A 17,991-nucleotide genomic window follows, 5' to 3' on the forward strand; every position below is an offset into this window, starting at 1 on the left:
GTATCAACGCTTTTATCTCGCGTCTTTAGAATGCACTTACGTTTTGTGATATTTCGATAGGTATTTTAATAGAAAATCCTACCAAAATCTATACTTATGGTATAAATTTGGTTTTACGGCTAAATCGAACAATTAATTTTGATGAAGTTTGCATTGACATTGTTGAAATCCTGCGGTCCGTTTTATTGTTATATTAGTATTAGTTTCATAAAAAACTTAATGGTGTTTTTTGACTTGAATGAATATAAATATAATAAATAAATAAATGTCATCTTGTTCTTAATACAAACTTATGTAGATTATTTCACAACCAGACTCAGGACAGATACTATGATATGTTCATCACACAAATATTTGTCCCGAGTGGGATTTGAACCCACCACACGCGGCGGTTATTGCGGCGAGGTGACCCCGTTAACTACTGCGCCAATCGTACAGTAGATAATATGCTCTAGACAGCCTTTCTAGAAAGGTGCCTTATTTTTATTATTAATGGTCAAAATATCAGTCTATCAGAACAGTATAACCGTACAAAATATATTTTCTGGAGCAATACCCTCAGCATTGACCGTTACTCTGTGTAATATTACGACTATTACGGCCATCTTTTTAACTATGGCAATCAAATAAAAACTAAACCAATAATTAACTTAGGATATTTTTTTTTATAGGTAGAAATCAGAACCGTTATTCTTTCCATGCAATAGGTTACTTCAAATCTTCACATAGCAATTCTTTCACCAACTTAACTTTTAAACCTCTAAAATTCTCCTATATTTTTCCTTCAGCAAATATATTATTGCATGCGTTATATCATTGCACAAGGTTGTCGCATGTTTGAACTATGAAATTGAGCCGTGTACTCACTGTTTGCGCTGCGACGGTACAGTGTGTACCCTGCTTTGTTATACACTGACAGATGTAGTGCTGGATACGGCTTGTGTGTAGAGATTTACTTTTAGATGGGAGATTTGAAAACGTGGGATGTAGGAAAAGTATGTTACGTTTGGCGTTATATTTCCATAGAGTTACAAAGACTATAGTATGACGTCAGCCAAAATATGTATACTCTTTTACAAAATCCAAACGTACTTTTTATAAATGTGAAATGTTTTTAATTGTTATTATTTCCCCTCGTAATGGCTGAACCGATTTGATTTGAAATCTTGCATGGGAATAGTGGAAAACCCGGTATCAAATACGGGTATCTTTTCAGTCAATTTCCTGAAAACATGTTTTTATTACATGTAAGAGCTGCGCAGGCCAGCTAGGAAATTACTAATATCGTAAAACAGCAAATATGGAATGATTGTAATAAAGGGAAACCACACTCTAGCTACTTGAAGCATCGGCCATCGGCGTATTAGGCCCGGTTTCCAACAAAGTGGAGACGAGAAAAGTAAACCAATCAGATTTCGTTATTCCCACATCTCTTCTCCGCTTAGCTTCGGTGGAAATGGACCTGATTGGTTACCTTTTCTCGACTCTGCTCCTCTCCGCTTTGGTGGAAACCGGGCCTTAGTCGCTTTTCGGAAGCTAGATGCAGTGACTAGCATCACACCGGTTTGCACCCCCGCACACTAGCAGATGCCGATTGCTGCGGTTTGACTGAGAAGCTAGTGTGCAGTGTCCCGTAGCTAGTAGCGCTCACCGGTCAAAAGATAAACGATTTGTGGGTTAAGCAAACCTTGGCGCGGTCATTCCATAGATGGGTGACCGCATAGTGGTATTGGAACTGGGCGTCTCCGTGCTTCGGAAGGCACGTAAAAGTCGGTCCCGGTTATTGTCAATTAAGATAACAGTCGTTAAACCACGTCAAAGGCCTTCCGGCGGCTTAAACAACTTTGACACTTGTTTGACCACTAATCATACGATAAGAAGATAAGAAGAAGTGTCCCAAAGAGATGAAAATGCATGTCACTCTGCATTTTTACAAAGCTTCAGACAAGTTTATCATGTAAGCAAAGACTCAATCAGCAAGAAGCAATCGGACGTGCCTTTACGTGAAGATGGACGTTACCAAGGCGCCTGCAGGAGGCGAGAGCTCGTTAGTTGCCTCTCGGGCCACTCGGCGTCTCCCGACACTTGCTACTCGTGGTATGTTTGGAGGACGAAGTGGTAACCACGCATTTTAGCGGAAAAAAGACATCATATTAAATTAGTGTGGTACAACTTAAGTCCTTCTGAGTCTAAGAGTGTAACACTCTTCAATCAAAATGCTAAGATTGCGAGAATAAAGGTACAAAACAGAAACGTACAGCTTATTTTGGTGTAGGAGGTCTACTTTGAAATAAAATAAAACTTAATAAATGGATAGCCAGACGCAAGAATCGACTGAGGTTCTGGAAATCGAAACCTATGCTCATCAGTGGGATCCAGAATATAGTTACTTATTAAAAAAACCTTAATTTTATAAGTATATTTTGAAAAAGTAGGTTTACAGAAAACAAGACAGTGAACCGAAGTAGATAGATAGTAGGTTGTTGGCAGCTCCTCGCGTGATCAATTATTATATCAACCACATTGTAAAACTTTTGGCGATTGAAAAGAGTGCCCATGAGTTTCTTGCTAGCTCTTCTTATAAGGCTTCCTCCCCCTTTCCGAGCTAATGGCACATTCAGTAATTGTAACGACTATCATAAGTGTCAATATTTGACCTAAATGAATAAATGATTTGATTTAGATTTTTGATAGTTTTTAAACAATGTCCTGAAAAGGTTTAAGCCATGGTGTCAATACAGGACAAGCCCTTAAAAATATTCTCAACGGAAGTGTACGGTAAGGGACGCGTACCTTTGTCCGTTATGTTCCTACTCACCCTTTACGCGGTAACGGGATATGACGGTGTATTGTGTGTATAACCTTTAATATTGCCTGTATGAGGTTCAAGGTTCAAGGCAGATTTTGTTTTGGTCATTTTTGGTTGTGTTTTCATGGGATTGATGGGAAATTCTTTAAATTTGTTTCGTGTTTCCCTATAAAACTATTGTTTCCTTGCACTTGTACTATCCTTGCGTATATTTCGCGCAAAATGGCCACCATAGTCAAATGCACATATTAATTATAATGAAATGATATGTGAAAGAGTATTACGTGCTAAAAGGTCAGCGAATACTATGTGATACATCAGCGGTTAGGTAAATGTCATCCGATGGTTGCTTTTCTGCTACATATTTTCTATTCTGCTTCCACCGTATCTTTTGAAACATGAGAAATCCTGTGAGGTAGCTTGAACCATCTTAACACTTTAGGTCCGTCATAACCGTTATACTCAAAAGAATCATAGAAATATGACTATGTAGAGAAAGTGTAAGGTTTGAAAGGAATGACACATGACGTAGTTAACACGTTTATATTGACCCGAGTATGATTACCGTAATGTAATGTAGGTGCTATGTTTAATTATTTTGTAACCCATCTTGTTCAACAATATCATTGTAACTTACTTCAACTTTAATTATTATTTCTATAAGGTTCTACTCGTCAAACAAAATATGTAATACATTTCAAGGTGCATGTACCTCAGACTATGTTTGTATGTAAACATATGCATAAGTAAGTAGAATGAAGAGTTGATTCTGTTTGTCTAGATTCGCAGAAAAGATTGGTGTTTTCCACCTGCAAGTTGGTTTTTGTAGTGAAATTCTGTGTTTGAAAGTCATATATAAGTAGTAGATAATTTAGACAGATTGCCATCATTTGACATAGGTACTGTGCCCTTCACTCATAATTTGGCTTTAAATAAGTTACAAATTAAGTTCTAATTTATTATATTTCTACTATTATTACAAACTTTGTATCTGGTGTATTCTGATAAATCATCGTCTTTTCTGACAAACAATCGGTCATTGTGTAAATGTAGTTTGTGTCTGTGTTTTTGAAGCTATAAGTAACTTGACAGCTTAGAAATACACTTAAAATAATTTTATTATTTCACTTATGTTAAATAAAAAAATGCTTGTGGCACCTTTGAAGTAAAACACTTCAATAAAATAAACACAGATTTGTAATAGTAAGGAAACAACAATCAATTTTATTCCCATTCAAAATTCTGCCTTCACCGTATCTTTTCAGCCATTTACCCCTTCACATAAAAAGGCAATACTTCAAACAAAACAAAATATAAAACTTGTATAAATTGGTATAATGAAATACTCTAACTGCGTCGTAAAGTTACGCACATTCTACATTTAATGAACACATAACGTATTTTATAGTCAATATCGATTTTATTATGTATCCCGGCGGCCATTAAAAATAATGTGTATGTTACGGGGAAAGTGATATAATGGGAGAATTAAACTTTGACTGATTATAGCTTTTGTTGTCAAAATAGTTTTACAGGAAAGTTGGCCTTTAGTTTCAGATAGGCAAGTGCTTCTTTGACTAGCATAAAGTATTTGTTAAACCTATTGAATAAACGAAAAAAAGCGAAATATAAGTATCGTACCTACTGGCATTCTTATGTCTCTTCATACCACAAAAACGTGACGTCGTTTTGTGCCTATGCATACCAATCGTAAAAAGTTAATAGGCAAGTTGCAGGATACGTAGCATCCAACAGTTGAATTATAATATGTCAGATACAGTTAACTTTATGGTATCGAGCTTTTTACAAAGACATATTCATTGCTGCATATCTTGAGATAATTTCATAAATCGGGATTAAAAGGTCCTTAACAAGACAATTTTCAAGTAATTGGTCCCATAAACAAACCAACACTCCGTCAATAAACGGTTTAAGACTTAAAGTTCAACAACCGTTTGACGTTTCATAAAACACCTAATATCCAAGGAAAAACTATTTTCAACCGATCAAAAGTTGTGCCTACAACACATGTATCGTTTTTCTTCAACGTTGCGAAAAGGCTGTGTTTATGCAAACAGAGAGGTACTCGTATATGGAAACTTGCTTGTGTTGCTGGTATTAAAATGATGTGTAGGTGGGTTTTAAACAGTGTTGAGGGTGAAGAATAGTCTTTGAACTTTGGTTGTATTTCTGGTTCCATGAGTATGTAGGTAGAGGATTATCTAAGGAGGAGGTCTAAGATTCAATCTACTGTTGAGGTAAAGAAGTTTATATGCATTTTTCTGTAATTCATTTAGTGTTCGACATGAATACTTAAAAGGTAGGGTGGTGCAAGCTTTTTAGATAATATCTTTTCCTAAAATAAATGTGTTCTTATCAACGTAATTTTACTTAAGTTGAGATGATTGTAAAGAATAAAAAAATGATTTAAAAAAATAATAAGAACATATCATCTGCGTTAAATAGGCTAGGCTTATGTCGAAAATCTCGTACATACTCTTTTCTTAATTTCGGAAATTGTATCAATTGACGTATTTCTAAAATTACCCATGACAACCATCATAATCTCTCAGACATGAACTCCATAAACAAACAAACAAGGGGTAAAAAACTAGCGAAACAGCTATATATCATATAAGAGCGGCTGGCAACAGAAATATCGCAGATGTCCAATGATTTATACTCTAACAGATTGGACGCTATATTTTTTATGTTACCATTGACGTTTTGTAATATTATGTCCGATCGACTGGATAGGGTAAGAGGGGTTTCATACTGGCCGGTAAGGTGCTTCGGCGACCACTTTTAAAAAAAATATTTTTTTTTGCAAAACACGGTTTTACCGTGCAACCGCTATGCAGTTAGAGAAATAACTTATATTTCTTCAGTCATGTATGATAAGATTGGATTCAGGTATACATCTGAATGAGGCAAGGTTTGTAAGTAACCAGGTGGCATTATTTGGTCTCCGTCTATACCTATGGCAAAAAGAGGTGTGCATATTTGTGTTTTGTCAAATTCATGAGAATTCATTGAACTTTCACCAGAGATCACTAGATCTCTCAAAATATAGAAATTCGATTCATAAAACTACGTGACTTACCTATAGATTAGTATTAGATTAGATGCTTAGTTGTTGGTTTTAAAATCTCGTCATTTATAAGTTTACCGTTCCGATGGATTATAGCAGTGTTGGAATAGAAAGTTCCTGTGTATTACGCACGCCTTGGTAATTTACACAAACACAACAATAATATTACAAACTTTATTATTATTTAGTAAATACGCACCTTAATTGGTAGTTTATTAGTCATTATTTACTTTAATAGAACAGAATATTGATCTGCCAAACGTCGGTGGAAAGGCTAGGAAATAGAAGTCTGGGTGTGAAAATTCGTCCATGCAGTGTGAAGCCACTTTAGAGGTGGAGCAAACTGGGGTTACGCACGCTGTGTAAATCAATTTGACTGCACGTAAAGCAACTACAACTACATACATATTGTAGATATAGGACTATAGGTAGAAGTAACCTCGCAATTTGGTATGGTCTGCAGATTTGATTAAAGATTGAAACAACACAATTAAATTTTTTAAAGACAGAGTAATGTATCTTCTTCTTTTAGATACAATTTATAGCTTAAATTCATCATAATTCGCTCAATAGTTTAATCATTATTGACATCCATAGTATGTTTTTGTGTTTATAATACGAGCATTAACTTGTTCATGTACATCGGCATTTCGGTGTTTACTATGTTTGTTCCATGCAGAAGGAAGGAAAACTAACATCCGGGCTACGACTAGTGAAAATTGGAAAATACTTTGATCGATCTGGTAACCGAACTCACTATAACCCTATATTTGTTGGGATTACTATAGCGTATCTATCTAATGTGTACATTTCTTTATTCATTTTCCTACGATTCCCTTGTCTTTTTCAAGTAACTTTTGTTCATTTGAGTTTTTATAGGCTCGTTTGACAAACGTCTGCTCAATGGAGAGTGTTGGATTCAAATGTTTTGTGTGTAATGACGTTGAAGTTATTTCTGTTTCATTCACTCCACTGAACAAAGAGGGAGAGGGAAGATTAATGGGTGATAACGAAATTTCAGTCTTATCGAACTAGACAGTTTTTAAATCGTCTGTAATAGTTTTTTGTTGCTTTTTAATACGTTTGCTCGTTAGTTAGGAAAAAGTTAGATAAGTAATTTCATATGAAAATGATCTTAAGATTTTATTTCAAAGATTTATCGTATGGACTAAAATGATAAACGCGTCTACAACAAGAATTTTAAAGGTTACAGTACCTTATTTGTTACCCAAAATTTCGATCATGGTCACGGGCTGACTGATGTAGCTGCCAAGCGTCGTCTCCTTGTGCCGCGAGTGTCTTCGCCTACATTCACTTAGAAAGGTCTTTCTTCACTATTTTCAAATTAACAATTTTAAACTCTCACTAAGACTTGTACTTACACATAATAGTATAATCCAATGACAATTAAATGTTAGGACAGCTTATTTTGTTTAACCGACGCACGTTTCGATCGAATCGCATCGACCGTGGCCGCGCGCTGACTGATGTGGCTGCCAAACGTCGCCTTCTTGGGCGCGAGTTTTTACGCCTACCCTCATGAGGTCTTCACTATTTTTAAATTATTTGAAATTGTATTTTGTCTGACAATTCCAACGACGTCTTTACACTTGCTCGTCATGTCATGCCGGCGACGGCTGGTCTTGGTGATACAAGTCAAGTATTTCATGTTGATGATAAGCGGTATCCATCTTAATTGTATGTATTTGAGGCGCCCGTAGCCAGTTGCGCTCACCGGTCTGACATAGATCTGTGGGTGAAGCAACCGTTGGCGCGGTCATTCTATAGATGGGTGACCGCATAGTGGTATTTGAGCTGGGCGTCTCCGTGCTTCGGAGGGCACGTAAAAAGTCGGTCCCGGTTGTTGTCAACTAAGATAACAGTCGTTAAGCCATGTCAAAGGCCTTACGGGCGGCTTGAACAACTTTGACACTAGGTTGACCACTAACCATACGATATGAATGAATGATTGTATGTATTTCAACCGCTTCTCGTACTATACACGGATAATGCTGGCTGTGAGGCGATAGGACCTTAGGCAGATGGAGTTCTATCCAGAGTGATTGGTTCTTGCTTCCAACAAGTGCTCAGATATTGCGTATTTGTTGAGTTCAACATCAGGCTGACATAGTTTACGAAAGACTTCAAGTCTTAAATAAACAAAGAAAGATAGAAAGCTGTGAGTTTTTTACCGTGGCTTCTAACTAGCAACAGCTTTACCAAAACGGTGGTAGACAAATTCTACTACGATTTCAAATACGTGATAGTTTATGAAATAAAACATATTTGACTTTGACTTTTACAATTTCCAACGACATTTTACGTACAGTCAAAGTTAAACCTCTGTATAATGTCTTGAATATAAAACTTTGCACAAACATTAAAGTGTGTAGATAAAAGAAATTTCCCAACGTAGCGAGTATATTTGGTAGGAACAAACTCAGGTGATCAAAACGTACACACTCGTATAAACAACGGTGTGCGTTTAAATTGAAGATTCTTGTCGCGTTGGACTGAGACTACTTGCTTGTGGATAAGAAATATAGATAATTTTCTATGATTTAACTATATTTAAAAAGTTTAAGGTGTGAAGTATCAAAAACTTCAAATCTTTTCTCAAAATAAACTAACATGACAAACATAGTCAGATATTTCCCTTTTTTTAGTAAGCAATACTCTCTCATAGTTGGGAAAGGTCTCTTTATAAATTCTCCACGGGTCTGATAAGCCACCGGTCTAAGTCATCTCATCTAATTATCTGTTAATTATTATATTAAAACATGCTCAAATTAAGAAAATGCTACGTTTCCAAACATCACCGGCTTTTAGTGGTTAATCTCTTCCGTTTTATACCTAGAGTACTTTGTATCTAGGCATATTGTGAAGGATTGCAGGGAATCCAAAGCAAAATTGACGGATGGCTGGCATATGGATGATGGAGGATCAAAATCGAATAGCAGCTTTCAAGCCTTTGGTGCTAAAAGCTTTCAAACAAGCCTTTCTAGATTTCAAGCGGAATTATTCTGAATATCTCAATCACTGAGGTTTGTTTTTTTTACAGTTAACTCCCGCAATATTTTTTTTGTATGTGTAGCGGGGACTTTTACAAACGTTCAAAAGACGAACATAGAGCACCACCAGACTTGAAACAATTATTTGTGGGTCGCACAATAATTGTTCCGGGAGGTAATCGAGCCCACGACCTCTTGACGCAATGGTAGCGGCGGTTACGCTTTAACCACTGCGCCACAAAATAATTACGTAAACTAGTTCACCACGTCACTTCAATTGCTCGTTTGATCGTGCTGATGCGTGATAATGCCTTTTCTGATAATTTATTTGAAAAGTGGTATATCTTTAAAAAAACTGTGTTTGGCGCAGTGGTTAACGTGGTCAACCAAAACCTCGCTGTAACAACCATAGAACAAACAGCCGTGTTTGGTGATGAGCACGAGTATCTATTCTGATCTTTGTTGTTAATGTAGATACGTATTTAGAAGTATATAAGTCTGTAATTCAGTATTTTGGTTATCAAACAAACTCTGCCTATTTAAAATCAAACGACTGTGTGTGGGTTGTCCAATGATGATGAAAATAGTCTATCTTTTGGCATTTTTATTTCATAATAAATATAATTAATAATTATAGATAGATAAATAATTAGCTAGGCCAGTGTGGTGGACTCAAGGCCTAAATCCTCCCTCATTACGGGAGGAGACCCTTGCCCAGCAGTGGGACAGTAATGAGTTAAATTTAAATCAAAGATTAATCGTTTTCTTATCCTCCTTAATAAACTCAAGTTAAACATGTAAGACGATGTTTACAACACAAGAGCGATGCAAATAAACTCCGGCTTAAAATTGACGACGCAACATTCACAGTGTGTGTTGCCATAATTCTTACTTGTAAGTGTTGCCAGGAGATAAATCTAAGTACCCACGTAGTTTTGTTAATAGAGGAAAACGTGAAGGTGTAATATTTTGTGGGTAGTGGGAGAAAATTGTGGGTGCTTTCGTGAAGATTTTTTGCTGCCTTAATTTTTTATATTGTTATGTTAATGAGATGTTGTTAGCTTGGAGAAGTTAATGTGTATCATACGTACTGAGGTTTATTTTAGTCCTTGCTATTTTCACAGAAAGCGTGTTATACGAGTAAGTCCCTTCTAAGACATATACTCATATCATATGTACAGCAAACTTGATGTTTATTTTTCTCGAAAACAAACTCTTTTCAGTCTTTTCTCTGTTCAGAAAACTGAAGCTATTTTTGATTAGAATTGATTCCTGTATATGCATAAATTTCCCAAGGTGAAAAGTAATTTATATCTAAATATAGATAACAAACTATTCGACAAATTCTATCAAAATCTATTTAGAAGTTTGTGTAGAAAAAAAAGCATCAACACGATCTTTCGCATTTAAAATATTAATATAATTTTCCCTCCTCACGCGGCTATGGAACCATAGACAATTACCATTTAGCATAACCATATCACCAAAAAAATCCCATATCAGTTCCCACACGACACCATTATCTGAAAAAAACTTAACTGAAAGAACAACAGGGCACCTCGTTAAAGAAGTTTACGTGAAAAAAGTTTTGTTTACGACAACAGGCCAGCGAGGGGTAGGTAGAGAAGGTGGGAGGACAAAATAAAGCAATCAGTTATCCGCCGGGTTTGTTTTTGATAAAAACCGTTGACTTAGCAATCTTACGACGAGTTAAGTGTGGTACGGTACACAAAATGTCGAATGAAGTAAATGTTATTTTCGGGCAGATGTGTTAACTTGTATTTAAGATCCGTGAAATAAAAAAATGAATTTAAACTTCTGTTGAAGAGTTTATATGTTTAATGAAATGAATTAATTTTTGTTATAAAATAAGTTAAATAACTAAAATTTTTAGGCTAGAGATGATTGACATCTTTCAGATCTTGGATTTGAAATACTTACCAAATATAAAAAAGAGCATCAACTTTATTGATTTTTAATGTTATTGTAATATCGTGCTAGCAAAGATAGTCCCCAACCCGCACTCGGGTAGCGTGGTGGACTAATTACCTAACTCCTACTTCGTTCGGTAGGAGACCCTTGACACTTCCCTTTCCTGGCCTTTATAGCTCTTAGCCACACTGTTATTTAAGTATTCGTAACTGCCATTGAATATTCTTTGCTTTTTTATATTTACTTTATCCTTCTTTGTTTACTTAAATTAAATAAATACCTATATTATAAATACCCCATAATTCTGGCAAACCTATTTTAACTTAAATTAAATACATACCTATAATATAAATACCATATAATTCACCTAAACAATTTTAATCTTGAACCTACATTGCCTGCCTACATCACAAAAAATGCGTAAGAAAATCAGCCCTCCGTGTACCGCATAACATCTCAACACAAGCGAAAAGAAATTTACATTTTAATTTTGTTCCACCGTGACTGTTAGAAAGTTTCCTACGATCCCTGTAACAGATCTGTTCGCAGCTGCCTGCTAACTTTTTGTTTTACATAATTAACTGGCGATGAGCCTGTGTGGAACAACCCTTAGTTCGTTCTAACTCATTCGTCTTTGAGGAAGAAAATGTATGGGATTTTTTGTGGCTGTAGTTTTCTGTGCGTGCTATGTAATTAAAATTTGCTATGTGTTGTATGGAAGTCTTATGTGACAAGATGTTTGAATGTGAATGAAGCAAAGGAAGTCTAGAAGGATCATAGCAAGTGGCGTTCTTTCTTCTCTGCCTACTCCTATGGGAAAAAGGTGTGATTTTATGAATGTGCGTATATATGTATGTATAATGTGCTTGAAATTATGTATGAATATTTTTGTGTTTAAAGAAAATGATTTTAGTTATCTCAATTTGTACAATCAAGACCTGGAAATAGAAAGACACGATCGCATTAATTGTCTATAATTAAGTAATTATTATTTTATAACGTGTAACCAAAACCAATTACTAATTACAATATAACATTATAATCACCTATCTCCGTCAGATCAAAGGACATCAACAGTCAGCCATGTTGATAGACTGTCGTACACAGTCACTGTTAACTGGTTCATTTAATTACATTATTGCAATATGCCAGCAATTAATTGATTGGCATCCGCTCTAATTATTATAGCGTGATAAATTATATTATTATAGTCATCTGGGCATAGATATTTGGTGTAAATAAGATATAAATCCTTTAATTATAATATAAAATATTATTTAACAGTTTTTTTGTAGTCCCCAACTCTCACTTGACCAGCGTGGTAGACTCAAAGCCAAACCCCTTCTTAAATCCGGTAAAAGGTCCTATAAAACAGAACAATATTTATTTACACATGATTATTTTTATCTTAATTCGACTATCGTAATAACTTGGCGAACAATACATGTTTCCCTCCTAAAAATTATAACCGTAATTGTTTTCAGGGTTTATACTATTTATTATTGAAACTCAAAATAAAGACATACTTTTTAATATATAAATTCATACTATTCATAAAACCAGACAGGGAAGTCATTCAAGTTCAACTCAAGACAGTTTAAACAGTTATTCAAGTGTTATCTGATGGAAGATTCCGCCGGAGAGGATTGAAACAAATGTGTGTGGTACATTGCGTGGTAGACAGGGTGTAATGTGTGGTGTAATCTTGTGCGAGGAGCGATGGACCAATTTATCTTGAAGGTTACGCCCCGTTGAAGATTGTACAGGAGTTGGATTTAGCATTTGGGGAGATGGTATATTAAAGGTCTGTTTGAAGAGGTTATTCAGTAGTATTACTAGAGGTGGTTGTCCTGAAAATAGTTTTATATTGGAGTAAAAGAAGTAATTGGTTGTATAACTGGAGAAACCATATCACTTTATATATAGTAATAAGTAAAGCATGATAAGTGGGACTCTTCTACCAAGATCATAATGCGCATGATCTGATATTTTACTATTAAAATTTCAACTCTAAAAGAGTAATAATAATAACACTATATGTACAATGCAATAAATCCCATAACTTACATGTAGTAAGTACCTAATCATGTAAGAAATTATTTGTTTGTAGAAAGTATCCTTCGTAAGAAATGATTATTCATTCAAATTGCAATATAGATCAGTCTTTCCCAAAGTGGGCGATAACGCCCCCTTGTGGGCGATGGAGATCTAGAGGGGGGCGGTGAGGGGCTCAGAAAAAAATGAGGGGCGCTGAAGTGATTTACGGGGCGATATGAAACTTCAGTTACTTCTTATTTTAAAATTAATTGAAATTAAAATTCTCCTACTACACAAGTACACAATATCCATTTTTAGTTCACATTTTTATCCTATTTTGTTGTATGTATATATATAAACGTTCACAACGCTATTTATATCTTAATTAAGATATTTAGTTAGGTATCAAACACTGAAGAATATTCGTATCTTTAAGTGTCGCAAGCGAGGTCCCCACCTCCGAAGACACAAACCGAACGCACGATTATTAATGTAGGTACCTACCTAATCTAGTAAAAATAAAATTGAAACTAGATTATACAAATATTATAATTCATTTGAACAACAACAGTGAGACCGTTTCACCTCTCTGCGAACGAAGTTCAGTACGATTGAGTGAGTGATAAACAAGTTTGTACATGTTTGTCTTAATTCTGCCAGTGCGTGCTTCGTATTTTTTTTTAATTCTGTGATTAAGCCAGTAACTTAGCCGCAAGCTCAGAACTTTACTTACGTTATTGAGGTTTATAAGGTGAAAAATAAATGGGGGCGCTACAAAATAACAAATTTTGAAAGGGGGCGTTAGATGAAAATAGTTTGGGAACCTCTGATATAGATTGATTTTCAAAACTGCTTATTCAAGCTATAGTTGCACAATCAACAGTCCTTCATTCTAACTCTACAAACATTAAATACGATAGCTTTTCGTACTTCAGATTTACAACACCACCTCCTTACTCCATTCTTAACTCTCCTAATAGTTGCAGTAGAGCACTTCTGTCTGCTTGCGTGCACCGAGTATTTTACGTAGAGTCGTCATGAACAAGCGGAATTGAAAACTGACAACTCAAATGGGTTTCTTGTGGGATGTTGTTTTAGACGATGAGGTACGTGCTCTATTGTAGAGAATGTAGAGACGATTATATTGATGTAGGATTTCATAAAGATTGAAGGTAGAATGAAATATATGACTTGCCGATTTGTAGAAATTGTTTAAAAGATTAAACATTGATGATATTATTTTCTTCAAAAGTTTTTCTTTCTCTGGGTTTACTTCCATAATGAGGTGAATTAAACTTCTATCGTTCTCATGCTGGCCAATAACAGTTTAATTTTTCGATAAATAGGTAAATAGATTTAGCTCATAGTCCCAATGCAAGGCAAGGGTCTAGGTCCGAATTTTATCTGATTTATAGAAAGTAAATTATTCTTGATGTAATTTTTACAACTGATGATTTACGTTGATAGATTTCTATTTACTTAATAATACTTACTAACAAGAATAATCGAATCACGGAATAAATATACTTACACCAGACACTGACTATATTTACAAATTGCTTGCGAAGGCTTACAAAAATAACTGAAGTTTAAAGGAATCAATAAATAACTCGTTTTTTGTTCAGAATAGACTTATTCTCTTTATTTGGTAGTATGACATATAAGACGAGGTGGCCGAGAGGTTAAGGCGTTGGACTGCTAATCCAATGTGCTCTGCACGCGTGGGTTCGAATCCCATCCTCGTCGAGGGGTTGTTTCTTTTTTTGTAAGTATTTTATAGACAAGGCAATTACATTTACCTTTATATACAAACATTTTTTTCAGAAAGATTTGTGTATTAATCAGAAATAACGAGTATATTAAAAAAACTGTAACTATACCATTTTCATACAATTTCTTTAATGATCAACTTCTCCACCTATAAAACTTATTTATAATTCCTGTTTACCATCAACTGCAACAACAACAACATTTTAACATTCTTCAACATTACCAACGATTCAGATCTCTCCAACACAACTTTTTAAAGAACAGGAAATTCATCTATCTCTCTATAGGATCTGAAACTAAATCAGCTACATCACAAAGAGTCAGTTTAGCTACATAACAGTAACAATGTTTTACAGACACAGTCACAAAAACTACACTTCAAACCTCAGCTCTATCATATTAGAAGACTTTTGACTTCTAAACGTAATATTTAAACTGCTACATATTTTCAAGAATTCACTTGAAATTTTCTCATCTATTAATTCGTGTGGTCATTCATATCATGTTATAAAATGTAAGGGCTCAGTACTATGTCGCTAATTTTCATGATTTTTTTTCTATTAGGTAGACTATAATTCATCCATAAGTCGTGAAGAATTTCACACAACCATACAAAATTACCATTCGCAACACCAACTCCATGATCATTTTAAAGACTTGACTTCGACACATAATACTTAAACTGCTACATATTTTCAGAATTTCACTTGAAATGTTCTGGTCAGTTAAATCGTGTGGTCATTCATCTCATGTTATAAAATGTAAGGGCAACTTCACGATTGAACACACGCTTAGTACTCAACATTCATAACATATTACTCACGTACGTAGAGTTTAACTTTATTAAATCATTTAATTTGTTTCGTGCACTTTATTTTCTGCGTGGAGAGATTTTCAATAGGTTTTAAGTGAGATATTTTAATTCTGGGATATGTTTGGGATTTTAGCTCGTGGAACTGATGGTCGAAAAATCAATGTAGGAAACACAATTTTGTATTTTTTATGTGTTTTTCACAAATAATGATTCCTATCTGAAACGTTGAAGAAAATCAAAGAAAGGAAAACTAGCCTTACCATACCTAAAAGTTTAATTGTCTTCAACTCGCAGTTGACCAGCGATGATCCAACAATGAGATCACAATACGTTAAATTGATTTTATAGTTTTATTATGCTGGTTTTTTTTTATCTTAATAACATTTTTTTTCAAAATTTATGCAATCAAAAATCATATTTCATAAATATTTAAATTTGATAGCCGGTATCGGTATCATACTAATATTTTTAGTGATTAATAAATTTCCACAAGTTAACCCTTTCACTTTCTTAAACTCCCTAAAAAGCGCAACAACCCTTCCATCATATTCAATAAGCCGTAAACATCTTACGTTAAACAAGGGGTTCCTTTGTATCATTACAATACGGAATCACATGTATCACTTGATTGAGTTTCAAAGAAACGTATGCACGAGTTCATTGAGACAGGTCCCTTGTAATTAGTGAGGGAAAACATTGGGAAGTACTGAAAGTCATATGCGGTTATATTAGTCCCTTTAATTTCAATGATACAGAGATATCGATTTCAATTGAAAGAAATTATAGGTTAGTGATTAGCTTGGTGTCTGAGAATTTGGTGTTTAATAATACTACTTACATGATTTTTATTGAGTCACAAGAGATTGGCACAAAGCACGTAGTCCGTAAAGTATAAATATATATATATATATATATATATATATATATTTGTGCTAAATTGAAAAACGGTGTGAAAAAAAAAACGAAATAAAACTTTCATATAATACTTCAATATTTCATATAATACTAGGTGACCCGGAAAACTTTAATTCGCAATAAAAAAAATAGTGTAACTTAGTGGTATGATAAATAGATGTTGACCGATTCTCAGACCTACTCAATATGCTCACAAAATTTCATGAGAGTCGATCAAGCCGTTTTGGATGAGTACGGTAACTAACACTGTGACATGGAAATTTTATGCATAAAATAGTATTTTTCCAGTTCTGCAAAAAAACACTACACAATCTTTCCAAACAAAAACTCCGAACATCAAAACCTTCACAGAAAACTCATTCCCTCATCCTAAAACTACACAACAAGGCACTCCTGTTAAAAAGCCAGTTAATGCACATTTTAGTCATAAACTCTCATCATAATATTAATATAGGTGGGTGGAAATAATTTGGGCAAGTCGTTACCTCCCGCTTTGCGCCACTACACATTTGGGCCGCGTCTGAACTCTTAACTGGCACTACTGGTGTTCTGTTACACCGATACGAATCGTTATTGGTTGGAGAATGTTCGTCAGATTAAAAGTATTCTTTGTTTGATATTTTTTTTTAATAATCGAAAAGTCCTACGGTCGGAGACAATTTCTCTGTTTTGAAATGTAAAGAAAAGAGATCATAAAATAATTTTATGGGCATAGTGGAATTACATTTAAAACTAGGTTTTATTTAAACCCAAAACTTAATTGTGTATTGACGTTTAATTTCTACAATGTAAAATTGGCTCTCATCATCTCATTTACTTCTGAGTATCTTTACATAGTTTGATCGAACCACGAGAGGAAACAATTCTCAAGGTTGTATTGTAATAACTCAATGATAGTTTACGACCTGTGCAAGAGCAATCATTGACAAGAAACCCTTATATCAGAAATGCTTTTTTTTATCAACAAAATCGCGTGGGTTTTGAACGTCGCTTGATGTACGTGTGGCAAGTTTTCTATCTTTTCAACCATAAATTTATCCATCTCTTACGTTTTTAAAGTTGTACTAAATTCACTTAAGATTAAAATTAAATAAAATCTACTTAGTAATGATCTACAACGGTGTAACATCCACCCCACAAGTAGCAAAGGCCTCTCGGCGGGATCTTTATGGGCATATTATGCAACATTATGCATCTCGCATGCAAAACATATCGCTCCCATCTTATATAATTTCAGCTTAGAGTCTTCGAGATTTGAGCGTTTTCCAGCTATTTAGTTGAAGAGTCGCTTTGTGTGTTTAATTGGCTGTGCCGTTTTGAAAACTGGAGATAACGGTGGTAGGAATTTTGAAAAGAATTCTCTGTGGATAGAGTCTGAGGAAATTTTGACTTTTAAGCCCTGTTTACCCGAATGACGAAATATTTGAACGTATAATATTCTACTTTATGCTTGTCAAGGTTTTGTTTGCGGAGAAAAGGAAATAAATCGGACCAGTTGTTACGACGAGAGCGAAGAACAGTACAATAGTATTTGTATCCATAAAAGCATGGCCGACATGACATCGCTTTTATGACCCCTGAAACGATTAACGATTTGATAAAAATTTTAGCA

At 34.7% G+C, this 17,991-nt stretch overlaps 2 protein-coding genes and 1 non-coding gene across 3 annotated transcripts in view; 2 read left to right on the top strand and 1 right to left on the bottom strand.

Annotated features, from left to right (window-relative positions):
• LOC142980381 (uncharacterized) overlaps positions 1–1,101 on the top strand; it is a 141,452-nt gene extending 140,351 nt beyond the window's left edge. Inside the window, exon 2 of the mRNA XM_076125705.1 lies at positions 1,027–1,101. Within this exon, the coding sequence (XP_075981820.1) occupies positions 1,027–1,101 (75 nt within the window). The remainder of the gene's footprint in view (positions 1–1,026) is intronic.
• LOC142980659 (uncharacterized) overlaps positions 1–7,374 on the bottom strand; it is a 369,012-nt gene extending 361,638 nt beyond the window's left edge. Inside the window, exon 1 of the mRNA XM_076126167.1 lies at positions 7,117–7,374. The gene's annotated coding sequence lies outside the window, so the exon portion shown is untranslated. The remainder of the gene's footprint in view (positions 1–7,116) is intronic.
• Positions 7,375–14,544: 7,170 nt separating this feature from the next.
• On the top strand, positions 14,545–14,626 carry TRNAS-GCU (transfer RNA serine (anticodon GCU)). The gene has a single exon. It is a non-coding gene; the product is annotated as a tRNA-Ser (tRNA).
• Positions 14,627–17,991: the final 3,365 nt, after the last annotated feature.

Source organism: Anticarsia gemmatalis, chromosome 18, assembly GCF_050436995.1.
Source record: "Anticarsia gemmatalis isolate Benzon Research Colony breed Stoneville strain chromosome 18, ilAntGemm2 primary, whole genome shotgun sequence".
Classification (NCBI taxonomy): domain Eukaryota; kingdom Metazoa; phylum Arthropoda; class Insecta; order Lepidoptera; family Erebidae; genus Anticarsia; species Anticarsia gemmatalis.